The 14,816-nt window shown below is 50.5% G+C and overlaps 1 protein-coding gene across 1 annotated transcript in view; it reads left to right on the top strand.

The window, feature by feature from the left end:
• The window catches only part of LOC137612372 (cadherin-24), a 55,625-nt gene that overhangs the window by 23,753 nt on the left and 17,056 nt on the right, over positions 1-14,816 (top strand). Inside the window, exons 5-7 of the mRNA XM_068340866.1 lie at positions 6,284-6,465; positions 13,043-13,299; positions 13,909-14,045. Of these exons, the coding sequence (XP_068196967.1) occupies positions 6,284-6,465; positions 13,043-13,299; positions 13,909-14,045 (576 nt within the window). The remainder of the gene's footprint in view (positions 1-6,283; positions 6,466-13,042; positions 13,300-13,908; positions 14,046-14,816) is intronic.

Here is a 14,816-nt window from a genome sequence, read left to right as displayed (position 1 = left end):
CCATCCGTTCTGTGTGGACGTGGCGCTATACGGGGGGCGGGGCCAGGTGGGGTTTCCTGCACGCCAAGAGGGTCCACCGCACTCAGATCAGTTCCAGTCCCACATCTTCACCTGTCGGCGCCGAGGAAGAGTACCCGACTTTAAAACTTCATCAAATCCTCCCAAACTGGACCGTTTGTGTCGCCGCGTACAAGTCTGGAGAAATGAGATGAATCCATCATGAATCCTCCGGCGACACCCGGTTCACGGCGAACGCGCCAGGAGACGGTCTTGATGCTTTCTTATTTGTTCCCGTTCCTTTCTCTCCTGACCTGGCGGTGCGCCCCATCACGCAGAATAATGGCGGCTGAAGCCGCTCCGCTTCGGCGCCGTCAGCGAGCCGTGGAGGAGTGATTTCCATGCTAATGGGAGCTTCCTGCCAGCGCCGATCCCTCCCCCTCTTCTTCCACCTTCATCGCCTCTGTTTACTCCGCCGCTCCTCTTCCTCGCCCTATCGTCGCCGTCCTCCCTGTCTAGCTTGATGAATGGAGTCGCCGGACCATGAGCGGCGCAACGTCATCAGGGCGTGGCCGGCTCATCGGGGCGTGGCCGGCTGTCTCATGCCAGAGTGTGTTTAGTTGTTTTTTTCTTTGTGTTGCCGCTTCAAACCTCGGCCAATCAAAATAGACCTTCTAGGAGAAACCGGGAACAGCGAACGTCCCGGGCGTTGCCTCAGGAAGTGAAGGCGGTTTCCTAGAAAACATGAAACAACCTCAGGTGGTGATTCTGTGGGCGGGGTTAAATGACAAAGGAACCGGAGGCGGAGTCATTTGAGGCTCATTTACATATTTTAAAAACAACTTTAGGAGTAGGAATGGAAACGAGAAAAACAAAAAAACCGGAGTAAAGAAACTGTTATCAGTGTCCAAGTCCCGCCTACAATTGGTACCCACCCATTTTCTGAGACGTTCAGGTACATCCTGAGAAGGTCGGATATTTGGACAATTTTTCAGTTTTATGGCTGATATTGATATTTCTCAACTCGTTTTGACGCTAGAGGACGCAAACAAAGCGAGGAAGACTTTTTCCTTAACCCCCCACCCCCAACCCCCCCAAATAATAAATCCATTAATTCCCTTCAAACAAGCTGCATTTAAATATAAGACACATCTTCACGGTACATTTCTCAGCACTGTGTTGTTTCAGTAATAAATAACATGGGGGAGCATCCTGGGAGGGTGGGGGTGACAATAGGGGGAGGGGCTAGCGTTGTATTTTACTCAGGGAGATGCAGTGAAACAGTGAAGACACTGATAAGTCAAATTAATATTAATAATTATCCATAACTTTTTTAAAAACACCTCCGATGCCCCCCCATTACCATTACCCCCCCACAAAGGTCATTAACAAGTGGACAGCAGTCCAGAACCAGATGCCATCTCAGAACTCGTTAATTTTTACGTCGAAGTTTTTACAGCGGCTCAGAAAACCGGCCAATCACACACACACACACACACACACACACACACACACACACACACACACACTCACACACACACACACACACACACACACACAAAGTAATTTCACGTGGCGTGCTCTAAGACGAGGACTCGGCGTCGACAGCAGAGCGTTAAATGAGAAACGGACGGAGCGCCACGCGTCCGTTCTTCCCGCGACGTCGTACCCGGGGCGTCTCTGGCCGCCACACGACGTCGAGTTTTATAAACGGCGGCGCTGCGACACTTAGCAAACAAACCCTCAGACGACGAGGGGAGATAAATCACTTCCTCTGTTGGAAGCAGATCGATGGCGTTCGTTCTCCAGAGGATGCGTCTCTCATCTCCGCCCAAACACGCCGTCCGGTCCTGGACGCCGCCGCTGCCGGACGTGTCCTGATAATGAAACTCGTTTAGCTTAGCGCCAGTTTTTGGTTTGAGTTCCAAAGAGTCATGATTACAAACGCGCTAATGGGGCTTAATTTCCAATAATTGTTATTCTCTAATTAAGTTTTGCATCTGTGGCGATGAAAGGAGAGGAGCTAATTATCCCGGAGGTGGCTAATACCCGGAGTTCTCTCCTTTGATTTTCTCCATCCTCCGTTTGTTTCTCCGTCTCCGTTAATATTTCAGCTTCAACGCCGGAAACATCGCAGTCACGTCTTCATCATGTGACGCTTTTTAGCCCCTATCGTTATCGAGGGCTGAAGCCGCTGCCGTGGCGTGAACGCGTCGTCCTGCCCTGAGAGCATCGGCGCTCGTTCTCCTGACAGACGCGACTTTGGTCGCCGCCGTTAGCACTCAGGTGTGCCCACGCCTGCATGCTAGCATGGCGTCTACATGCTAATGGACTAATGGATGCATGCGAGCACTCAGGCGTTTCTGGCATTAGCACGGCATCGCGTAATGGCTAATGGCCCATCGCCGCGCGGCGACGGTTAAACAGCATCACGCGGCGTCTTCTACTGTTTGCCCCGCGGCGGAGGGACGGCGCCTCGTTATTAACCCCATTAGCAGCGAGCGGTGGTCGAATTTAACCCCGCGGTGGAGGGAAACGAGTGAAACAACATCCGTTTTAACCCCGTGTGACCAACGGAACCGAAGAAAAGGTGGAATAAATTACTTCCTCTCTTTAATGTTCGGATAAATGAGTTTATTACCGAAGCATCTGTTTCCGTCCCTCCACCCGTCCCCCCCCCCACATCTTTTCCCATAAGCCCTCTTGAGAACGAGTGACTCCCTGATGGACTCGCCCTAAACGGATGCAAATTCTATTCAGGCTATTTTCAAAACCGCCATTCTTTTTTTTCTTTTTTTTCTTGTGGCGCTTCAGCTAGCTCGACATTTTTTTAATAACTCCCTCCAAACCCGTTGCCGCCGCCGCCGCCACTGCAACCGCAGCCGCCGCCGCCATCACAGGAAACAGATAAAATTATGTGGAGTCTCATTCTCTTTTTTTTTTATCCTCTCATTTTCACATTTATGGCTCCTTTTAGAGCTTCACCCCCCCACCCCCCCAGACTCATCAACTTTGCCCCTCCCCCCTTGCATGTACCTTTTTCATCAGCTACACTTCTTCTTCCGCACTTTTTAACCTGCATTAAACTTCATCTTCCGTAATTAAGACTCGGCGCCTCGTTCACGCCATTACGCCCACATCCGTCCAATCACCTGTGAAGACGTGCTCCCCCTCCCCCCTCCCTCAGTGACTTCCTTTTCACGGCGCGCTGACGGATAAAGAGAAACAAGAAGAGTCTTCTTGTCAAGTACCATCGCGGCGCCACAGGTCGGCTGTCGGCCCTTCTCGCAGGGACGTTTTTTCCTAGTGGGGACCTTTCATACCTAGTGGGGACCTTTCATACCTAGTGGGGACCTTTCATACCTAGTGGGGACCTTTCATACCTAGTGGGTACCTTTCATACCTAGTGGGGACCTTTCATACCTAGTGGGGACCTTTCATACCTAGTGGGGACCTTTCATACCTAGTGGGGACCTTTTCATGTTTTTGTCCCCGCCTGACATGCGACTTCATCAGCGACCTGCATCTCCCCCCCGCCGCTGTACACTTCCTCTCCCTCCCCCTGCATGCTGTTCCTCTTCTCCTCGCCCCTCCCAGTCCATCCCAGGTGGAACTGATGTACGACTGGTGCCGCCAGCTGCTCTCCTGTGTGAGCAGGAAGTTGATAATGACTTGGTCTAGCCTACTTTGCAGGCTTCGCACCCCCTTTGTCACTCTTGTCGTGGGTGCTCCCCAGGCATGACAGGTGTGTAGTGAGGCGGTGGTGTTTACTTTGTGCTCCGTTGTTGTTGTTTATGTTTGCTTGTGCGTCTGGGGGCGGGGGGATCAATAGGAACCAGAGTCTCTGTAAATAACTTTCCTAATTTGCGATCTCATTAGCGGCGTCCCGCGTTGGATCGCGTCGTCGTCACAGCCTTCTGGTGCAGCGGCGTCCCAGATGGCGGGGATGGCGGTCATGCCATGTGAACTGAATCCCCCCCGGTGAGTGGGCGGGTCCACATCGCCCGGTACGCCGTCATGTGACATCATCAACTGAAGGATGCGAGGCCAGTTAACTCAAACCCAAATCTAAGGAGTCTATATTTATTAAAATTATATATATATATAAAACTATAAATTATCACCTGATTATGGAACGTCATTAAAAAATAAAAAAGATGATAAAGAAATAGAACATTCAAGTTTTGATTAAAACTTCATTTCCTGTTTCATTCTGAGCTCCTGAACCAGAAACCGCATCAGAAATAACTCCTGTTTTTCGGAGGGCGGGGGGGGGGGCATAATTGCAGCGTTTATTGTGTCTCTAGCAACACTTTCTATTTCGTCTATTTCAGGAGGCGCTACATCCACAAAACACGAGGTAGCGGCGTGAAAACAGAGCAACAGGAGGCGACAACAAAGAGAGCAGAAAGTCTTAGCGGTTAGCGTTAGCGACAACGACTACAACTGATTGGGGAAGAACGTATCGTACTGAGGACGTAGCGCCTGAAGTTTACGCCGGTTTTTCACGTGAAAGTAATAGAATGAAACATGGAATAGATGTGGAGGAAGAGGAGGAGGAGGAGGAAGGCACTCACCTGGAGCTAAATGAAGTCAAGTAAAGAAGAAGAAGAGGAGCATCCTGGATGGCAGTGAGCGCTAATGGGGCCGGTTCACGGCCCCTTGGAGCGATAACGCCGGCGGTAGCTTAATGCTACTGTCACACTCGCCTCTCGTAATGTGTGCCGGGAAAACGCTGGCGCTAGCAAGCAGCTAGCCGCGTCAGCAGATTGGAGTGTGGAGAACAAATCCCATCTGATTCTCATCGGCGAATCCGCGTCGCCCGACTTGTAATATAATCTCAGTTGACAAATATCCCGCGGACTTGAACGCAGCGGCTGCCGAGTGGATTCTCCGACAAACTAGCAGTAAATTTGATTTGTGTTTTATTTTTGTGCATAACTGTCTGCCCAGACGATAAAACCGCAATTAATAGAAGCCAATCAAGTCGCCGTGGAGACGCAGCGGATGCTGGAGCCGTCGCCGCCGTTTTGGGAGAAGTTGCTCTTTATTTCCTCCGATCTCGTCGGATCCGCGGAGGCTGTTGACACGTTTAGCGCCGCGCTAACACGCTGATAATTTGATAACCACCGGCTGGGGGAGCGGCAGGGCGGCGTTTCCTCATTCATATCCTGTTCGGCGTGAAACGCTGCTAAACGGCTTATCTTCTAAAGAACGACACTTCCTGGACTAACAGAGGCGCCGCCAGCTGATCGAGGGGGAAGTGACCTCAAGACGGGAAGCTAACGGGTCGTACCTGTCCGACGGATTCACCTTTTAACCTTCGTGCGATTGGGCAGACGCCGCCAAACTGGTTCCTTTTGTTTGGACGGGCCTTCAGGAAGGGGGCGGGATCACTCAGACACAAACCCACCCAATGAGAACAAACCAGGACGTTTGATTTGTGTCGTCTTCTCCAGAACAGAACAAAAATCCGGTTTTGAACTAAACAATTTGTTGGGCCAAAACTACGCTTAAAGGAGAAAAATCGGATCAAATGAGCGATTTGTCCCGACATCCGTCTCTGATTTACAGATTTTTTTTTTCTTCTGCGTGAACGTGGGCTCAGATAACGTCTTGTTGTTGAAGTGCCGGCTATCTGTTATTCTGTCAAACCCAACGATGTTGTTGTGTCGCATTCGCTTCCGTTAGCGTCAGCGTAGCCGATAACGGCGCGGCTCGAATGAGCCTGTCTGATTTGTGCGCGAGCCAAATGGTGATGTCTCACCTGTTCCCGGGCGCCACTTCTATCTGTCTGAGCACACTTATTGTGTGTGTGTGTGTGTGTGTGTGTGTGTGTGTGTGTGTGTGTGTTGCGTTCAGGTACATCAGGTGTATAATATCCTCCGGCAGACGGATTCTTAATAATTCTGGCATGAAGGAGGCGTCCATGCTGGTTAGCGTCTGTTAGCGCTATGCTAGGTGTCTGTTTGTGATGCGTGGCGTTCCTCCGCCGTTCTTTATCTCCTCCCTCTGTTCTTTAATCAAAGCTGCTTTTAATTTTGTTTCTTAACAGCCGTATTTTCCGCTGCTTTTAATAACAGGCGGGAGCAGAGGGCCGCCTTCCTCCTGCTTTATCTCCTCATCCTCTCTCTCGTCTTAAATTAAATGCTTCCTTATCGGAACGGAGGATTGGAAACTCGCGGCTCGGCGCGGCGGCGGTTTAAAAGCGGGTCAAGAGACGAAATGAAATGTTGGACTGACAAATGAGGCGTGTTGTCCTAACGCCGTCTGTCTCCCCCCGCAGGTATGTGGTCGTTCTCCGTGTCCGAACTCGCCATCCCGGGGGCGGAGATTGGAAGAATCTCGGCCTCCGACGCCGACCTGGGAGAAAACGCCAAGCTGGAATATACCATCCTGGAGGGGGAGTCAGGGGACACCTTCAACATCACGGGGGTCAACCAGGAGGCGGTCATCACACTCAACAAGGTGAAGATGGGTGGATGGATGGATGGATGGATGGATGATAGATGGATGCATGAAGTGATGATGGATGAATGATGGATGGATGGATGATGGATGGATGGTAGATGGATGATAGATGGATGGATTAAGTGATGATGGATGAATGATGGATGGATGGATGATGGATGGATGGATGATGGATGGATGGTGATTGGAGGGATGGATGAATGATGAATAATCGATGGATGATTATGGATGGATTATGGATAGATAATGAGATTGATGGATGATGGATGATGATTGGATGGATGGATTAATAATGGATGGAGGAATTGGATGGATGATGGATTATGGATGGATGGAGGGATGGATGATGGATGGATGGATGGATGAATGGATAATATACGATGGATGAATGATGAATAAATGGATGGATGAATGATGAATGAATGGCGGGATGGATGGAAGGATGATGAATGGATGAATGATGGATGGATGAATAATAAATGGATGGCGGAATGGATGATAGAGGGATGGATGGATGGATGGATAAATGGATGGATGGATGATGGATGAATGGATGATCGATGAATGGATGATGATGATGGATGGATGATGGATGGATGGATGATGGATGGATGGGGTAAAAACGCGTGTGGATGGCGACAGATGATGCGGGGGTGGGGAGGCGGTGTTTCCGAGTCAAAGCAGACCGTTAACTTGGAGTTACACGTGAACACGGAGCGGTTCCGTGGACGCCGATCGCGTCTGGAAGGCTCTTCCTGTGTTTTCTGTGCGGAGAGGTGATCAATATTCCCTTCGCCTCCTCTCATTACGCGCCTTCCCCCAGATAAAGCGCTTTGATGGCGTTCTGACAAATGAATTTCCTGCTCCATTCATCGCCAACGAGCGCTCCCTGTATCTATATTTCCATCTGTTCGCGCCGACACGCGGCGCTCCATCAAAGCGTGACGCATCCGTATGTAAACGCTTGCAGGGGACGCGTGTAATTAGCAGCTAGCGTTAGCATGTGTGTAAGGATCAGCGGGGCTGAGATCAGCTGGCTAATCGTTCCCGCCGGCGTAATCCGAGATGAGTTCAAGTCCAAACGGTCCAAACGGCGACTCCACGAGCCGCCGCTCGTCTGTCGGGTGGAGACGGATGTGAGCGGCGGGACGGATGAGTGATGCCGGTCGTTACCGGTATGGCTTGTTGGAGTACACCCCTGTCGGTGTCAGGAGAACCCCCCCTTGTGTTTGATGCGTGGGAGGGGGCGTGTCGACTATCAAGATACCAAAGCCTGGTCGACGTGGCGTTCAGGGACCAGCGTAACCTGAAGTAACCTTTAGTTAGAAGATCGTTTCAGGCCGTCCTGGAAAGGATTCGCTCGTCCAGAAGGACGATAAGAATTCTGTTTCTCTCTTTTTAACCTTTTTGTCGTCACTAGACGACCAATGAGCTCCAGGCAACGGAAGAGTGGAAGTCCAGTGAGACGAACGCCTGTAGTTACGAAAGAAATTTCGAGTTACGAAGGGTAAAAATACAGTATGGGCTGATACTCTCAGCTCCCACAGGTTCCTGAACGCAACATTCTCATAGCTGCTCTGCCATTGGCTATTACCTAGCATCCTGGCGTCCCACTGGCTAAGAGGGACCTCTGTGTGGAGCTAGATAGGTGTCTATGCAGCGTCATCGTCATTCAGCCCTCGACCCGTGAGGTGTTCTGATAGTTTTACATAAATATATTAACTTTTAGAGTATTCACTATGGACCCCAAGAAAGTGACGGAGAAGAGAGGAAAAGAAAAGACGAAGAAAAGAGTTTTTTTGTCCGTACAAACAAATCAAGAGATGATAGAAAATCGTGAAAAAGGGACGCGTTTGGTTGATCTCTCCAAAGAATATGGCCGTAATGCATCTACAATCACCACGTTATTAAAACTAAAGGGAGTTTAAGGAGTTTAAGGCGTTGCGTGGGTGGTTGGAGAAGTTCAGAAGGAGGACTGGAATTCACTCTGTTGTTCATGGGGGGGCAAGAGGGCATGAACCAAAGAGGGCAAAAAACAATGAGGGCAGCAGTTAAAAGGTTAATGACCTTCATTTTTATTCTTTATTCTTTGTTTTTCTTTCTATTCCGGAACCAATTAATTTCATGAGTACAGGTACCGCTGTACTTTAGTTCACATCTGATTGACGACACGCAGACGAATACGTTCTAGAGCTGGAGCGGACTTTGATCGAGATTTGTTTTGGTCCCATTTTCAAACTTCTTCTTCTCAAGTCACCAGATTCCGTTTATTTTGTTTTCACTTTTTCCATTTTTATGTTGTTTTCCACGCTTTTGGGAACAAAAAGAACCAAATCTGTACTTGAAGGGTTCCTCGGAGATTGAGAATAATGTCAATCGGTACGAGTGGCGTCCCTCAGGGCTCTGTTCTGAACCCACTACTGATCTGATCTGGAGCCAAAACCATCCTCGTTGCCGTTACGCAGATGATGTTCAGCTTTATAGCTAATAATTGTAGCACCTTAGCTCCTCCCCTCGTCTGTTTGTGTTATGTTAAACCGGTATGACCCCAATCACCCACGTTACCGGTGCTGAAACCGCCGCTCATATTCCAACAGGAAACGGATGCTTTCACAGGAAGTGGCATCAGATCCAATTTTCCTTCGCGTTTACGTTTGAACAAATTCATTATTTCCCGTTCTTGTTTTCACAAATGTTTTGTTTTCGATCAGAATTCCCGATGAGCTGTTCAGATTCCGTTGAATCGTACAAACGCAGGCGCGAACCGGTTCTGTTCGCATCACAAATGACTTCATTAAGACGCTTCAGAACCGACATCTATTGTTCCTTCAAACGTTCCGTCCCGTCGTCGGAGCGCTGGAGGTTCTTCTCATGTCGGACCGGGACGACGCTGCGACTGAAATCCTGCAGGAATACAAACATTTTAAGCGAGACGAGAGACTTTCTTCCCCCCCCCCCCACCGGCACATGAAAGCGGAAGCAGCCTGGTGGTGTCAGAATCTGCACATGCATCATTCTGCACAATTAAGCTCAAACATCCAAGAGGAGGAACAGCGAGCGGAACGTTCCTGACAGGGAGGGACTCACGACTCGGCAGCCAATCAGACGCTCCCATCGCAAAAACTCAGCCGTCTACCTGTCTCAGGTGGAGTCGTTTGGAGATGAACCAAAATATCGTCCAAAATATGTCAAGAAAATGAGATTGAGAAGACGAAACGGGGGGGGGGGGTTCGCGGCGGCGAGGGGATGATTCGGTTGGAGGTGGGAGGGGCCGTGAGGTTAACGCCACATTAAGACTAAAGGAAGGACACGGGACGGAGGGAAGATGCTGACAGAATGGAGGAGGAATCAGACGCGTGACGACAGGGGAGGCGTGGATGGAGGCGCCTGTGAGATGGGGGGGGGCGAGGGAGGCGGGGGGTGAGGCGGGGGGTGAGGCGGGGATACGCTGTGGAAGCTGGGTCATTAACAGCCTGCAAGTCAAGCTGTCTGCTTATCAGCGCTTATTTACCGCCAGACCCTCAGAGACCCCCCAGCAATGCTCTATCTACACCCCCACCCCCATCGCTCCTCCCCTCCCTCACCCCTCCATCATCATCATCATCATCATCATGGGCTGCTTTCTGTCTGCGTTCTCCCTCCTCGCTCGTCTCATCGTCCCACGCACACGTCCAAATGTTTAGAGCAGACACACACACACACACACACACACACACACACACACACACACACACACACACACACACACACACACACACACACACACACACACACACACACCTCATTACACGTGTCTTTAACGTGTCGGATCATCAGGCGTGTCGCGACATCATTTATTCCGTCCTGGAGGTTTCCCTCTGAGGTGTGTTTTCAGCCTCCTGTTCATTCCACTCCTCTTCCCTGGGGGGTGGTGGTGGTGTGGGGGGGGGGGGCTCTGGCGTTGGTTCGGCGTTTTTATTTCCATATGCTCTCACTTAAAACGGCGGGCTAATCCCCGGTCATGCGCCAGCAGCGGTCGGGATTATCGGTGTTTGTTTTCTCACGCGAAAGAGAGATTGTGCTAATCTCCTCATGGGGGGGGAGGGGGGGTCCGAAGTAATGTGATGTACGATCTGGATTCAGATGAACAGAATCAAGAATGTATCCCATCTATCACACACACACACACACACACACACACACACACACACACACACACACACACACACACACACACACACACACACACACACACACACACACACACACACACAGCTGTAACCTTCTGCTGTCCCACCACAGAACTCTAATCTAATTTCTCTGCATAATGTCCCATTGAAATTAGCTAACCTGTGTGTGTGTGTGTGTGTGTGTGTGTGTGTGTGTGTGTGTGTGTGTGTGTGTGTGTGTGTGTGTGTGTGTGTGTGTGTGTGTGTGTGTGTGTGTCAGCAGCTCATTTGCAACTCATTTTCAGCCTTAATTAAAGCGCTGATTGTGTTTCTGATTACGACCTGTTTTTCTCGGAGTGTCACGGATCTGACAGCCAATCAGGATCGGGAGTGAAGCCCGTCGTCGGATGCTCCGCCTCCCGTCGCGTGACTCGTACGATCGGCGGTCCAATGGGCTCACACCCGACCCGGGTTTGAGACTCGGTTTGCGTCCCGGTTGATGGATCGGTTTCGGTGATGGAGTCTTTCGGTCTATGAGGTCACATGACGTGGAAGCCAGCCAATCAGAGGACAGGGCTGAATCCACCTGTTACCTGTACTCCAGACGAGCTGAACTAAGCTAATCTAATTCAGCCACTGCAGCCGTGGAAACGGATGGAGGAGGAGTCAGGGGGCGGAGTCAAATGAAGCTGGAGTGAGCGAGGATGAGGAGGAGGAGGAAGAGGATGATGAGTGTGTGCTCTGGTTGTAAGTGACAGCGCTCCTCCTCAGACGAATTGTCTGTCTCCATCCCTTCTACCTACACACACACACACACACACACACACACACACACACACACAAACACACACACACACACACACACACACACACACACACACACACACACACACACACACACACACACACACACACACACACACACACACACACACACACACACACACACTGCCTCCTGTTTATTTATTTTTCCTGGAGTTCTTCTCCAAATTGCCGACATTTTAGAGTCGTTCAATTTGCCCTTTTCCCTGCGTAATTTTTAATCAATCTGCCCCCCCAGCGCCCCCCCCATGCCTAAAAACTGCTGATTTCCTGTTCTGCGGTTTGTTCTGGTTCACGGCGCAGAGAGAGGGACGAGAAATGAAGAGCGAGATCAGAAAGGAGGGAGGGGATGTCGATATACCGGCGGACGCTGTTTTCCTCGTCTGGGAGCGTTTCCATCCCCCGTCCAACACGCTGCCGTCTGCCAATCACAGCGCAGCATTTCATGTGCACACGGACACACACTGAGAGGATCTGAGGATACACACACACACACACACACACACACACACACACACACACACACACACACCTGAAAACAGGTATTCTGAAACGGATGCTTTAGGGAACGGTGTTAGCGTGTGCGTGTTTGCGTGTTTTTACGGTGCCTCTGCCCTCGCTAACAATCATCTTGGCACACCCAATCATAGACTCGTCTCCTGGCTTCAGAGACGATGTGCCGGCGGGAGCGTGGCGTCCAATCAGAGACGGACAGTTGTCGCTAACGAATGTAGCCGCGGCCTATCCCGATTAAATCTGCTTCAGGTTTTCCGATGGAATCTTGAAAAACGCGGGAAGTATTTTGTCTTTGCAAAACCCCGTTTTTACTTACAATTAACTGTCGAAGTTGTGACTACACGGCGACAAACTGTCGAAGTCTCCTTGGAAACCGACTCTAAATCGCGCAGAACCTGCCAGGTATCCGCCGATACGGCGATGAGTGTGTTGCCAACGCTACGACGCTAAGCTAGTCACACTCTTCAATGCAGATACCTCAAATACCCCAAAGCCCCCCCTTGGAGTATGTAGATGGCAGCGCTAATTTTACTCCTACAAACACGTCAACAGCATTCGACATCTGTACGGCGTCGCATCCTCTAGTCTTCGCGCGACAAAAAAAAAAAAAGCTCGACGTGCCATTCAAACGTCTGGGAACGCCGGCGCATCCTTTCAGGTCGGGAATCTCATCGGGAACTCAAAAACGTCTTTTCCTGCTTCACACCAAACGCGCCGTCGAAGCATCCGCCCACCACCGCCTTCAAAGTGCCGCACTCCACGAACCCACATCACAACACGTAAGCTAACCGCGGCGTTATTTACTCCCAGCTGCTCGCGGATGAGACCGTTCCGCGGCGCCCGGGAGTCGTTATCAGTTGGAATAATTCATTATTTGCTATCGCTCCGCGTTTGATATGTAATTTACGCGTCACGCGTGTGGAATTAGGGTGGAAAATTGGACCAAAATGAAAGCACAAAACATTTCATTTGATCTGATGCTCGCGTCACATTTGCATAATAAGTTGCTATTAAAAGCTGTCGCCGCTCGTCATATCGATACCTATGATCATGTGATCACCGCCAACCCGTTGTCCCCCCTCCCTCAGGCGGTGGACTACGAGAGCCGGAGCTCCTACTCCTTCTCCGTGGAGGTCCTCAACCCCATCGTGGATCCTCGTTTCTTGCGTCGAGGCCCCTTCAAGGACCGGGCCTCCATCCGGGTGGCGGTGCTGGATGCCGACGAGCCCCCGCGGTTCTCCAGAGCCCGCTACCACATGGACGTGTCGGAGAACTGCCCGCCGGCCTGCACTGTGGGCAGGGTCAGCGCCGTGGACCCCGACACCGGACTGACCAACAACATCAGGTAGGAGAGTTCGGAAAGCACCGTAATCCCTTACGTACTCACACTTGCTCTTGGCTGACACCATTCAGATGTGCGCTGCACTCCGTGGGTCTCGTAAATTGCCGTATATATCGCAAATTACCGTATATAATAAATAGTTTGTCGCCATATCGCAGAATTTTTTGCAGGTAGTCTTGGGACGCATTGACTGCGAGTATCTCCAGAAGCGAGGGTAGCTTCTCAACTAACTCCTGGGAAAGAGCAAACGACGTTGCCTTCATGTCCCTTCAGTATTTTCCCACTCGTATTCCGAGGAGGAAACCGAGCGATTCTTCCATAAATCCGTGTCCCAATTAGCGCCGCCCAAAGAGCTAAGAGCTAGCGTGAGGGGAGGATTGATGTTGGTGCATTCATGGAGATATTCAGATAATCTGTGACACTTCAAAAGAAGTCCTATCAGTGGCGATAATCTCTCTAAATTAATTCTTTGGCCATTTGAATGCAGACTTCCTTATCGCTCCAGCACACATTTGCCCTGTCAACTTCCTCCTCGCTGCTCCTTCCCTCGACTCTTTCTTTGCGCTACTTCATCCTATCTTTCCCCTCCAACCTGATTTCCTCTTTTTTCAGGTTCTCCATTGATCCTCAGTCGGACCCGGAGGCTCTTTTCCGTATCACCCCAGACACCGGCCTCATCACCACCGCCTTGGAGCTGGACCGGGAACGGGAACACTGGCACAATATCACCGTCATCGCCACCCAGAGAGGTCAGAGAGGACGCTCCCCGCTCACACCTCTTAATAGCGACACATCATTAAGGCTTGTCTGTCGGATTATCTTGCATGTTTCCCACTAAAACCCTTAATTAACCTGGCGTTTCTCCCCCTGCACCTGATGGGCACCGGGGCGTAAGAGGTTTAGGGAAGTCGAGACTGTAACTGTGCTGCACTTCGCTAAGCGGCTTAGCGCTTGATTCATCAAGCCATGAGAGCAACGCCACAAATAGTTTGATACGGCGAGCCTGAGAATCAATTGCCCAATCGTGTGTGAGTGAGTTATCTGACGCCGCAGTAGATCTGCTCTCGTAAGGATTCCATTTCAAAGAAGTCAAGCAACAAATCGAAGGCAACCGTTGCTGAACAGAAGCACGGCGACTTCAAGAAGACGGTAAACACCGTTTCCGAGCAGAGGTACTCGATATCAGTCAAGGGAACGAACAAAGATTCAGGTGAAAGGAAACACAAAGTCCGTTTAATTGTTTTCCAGACGTTCTCCGGCTTTTAACGCCATCGAGGCGAAGGTGTTCTGTCAATTTCTCAGAAGCTTAAAGATGCTTTACACAAACGCTCCCAGAAACTTTGTTATAGACTTTGTCAGGTGCTTTAAATTAGAGCCGAAGAGTTCTAGTCATGACGCAGATGGAAAAGACATACAAAGAACCAAACCGGAAACGTGGTTTGGATTAAAACGGCAGACCGGTTCAACGTCACAGACCAACTGATGTACAGACCGGTACCGACTGCGCCACGGACCGGTAC

Source organism: Antennarius striatus, chromosome 18 (genome assembly GCF_040054535.1).
Source record: "Antennarius striatus isolate MH-2024 chromosome 18, ASM4005453v1, whole genome shotgun sequence".
NCBI lineage: Eukaryota > Metazoa > Chordata > Actinopteri > Lophiiformes > Antennariidae > Antennarius > Antennarius striatus.
This window is presented reverse-complemented; position numbering and strand designations above follow the sequence as displayed.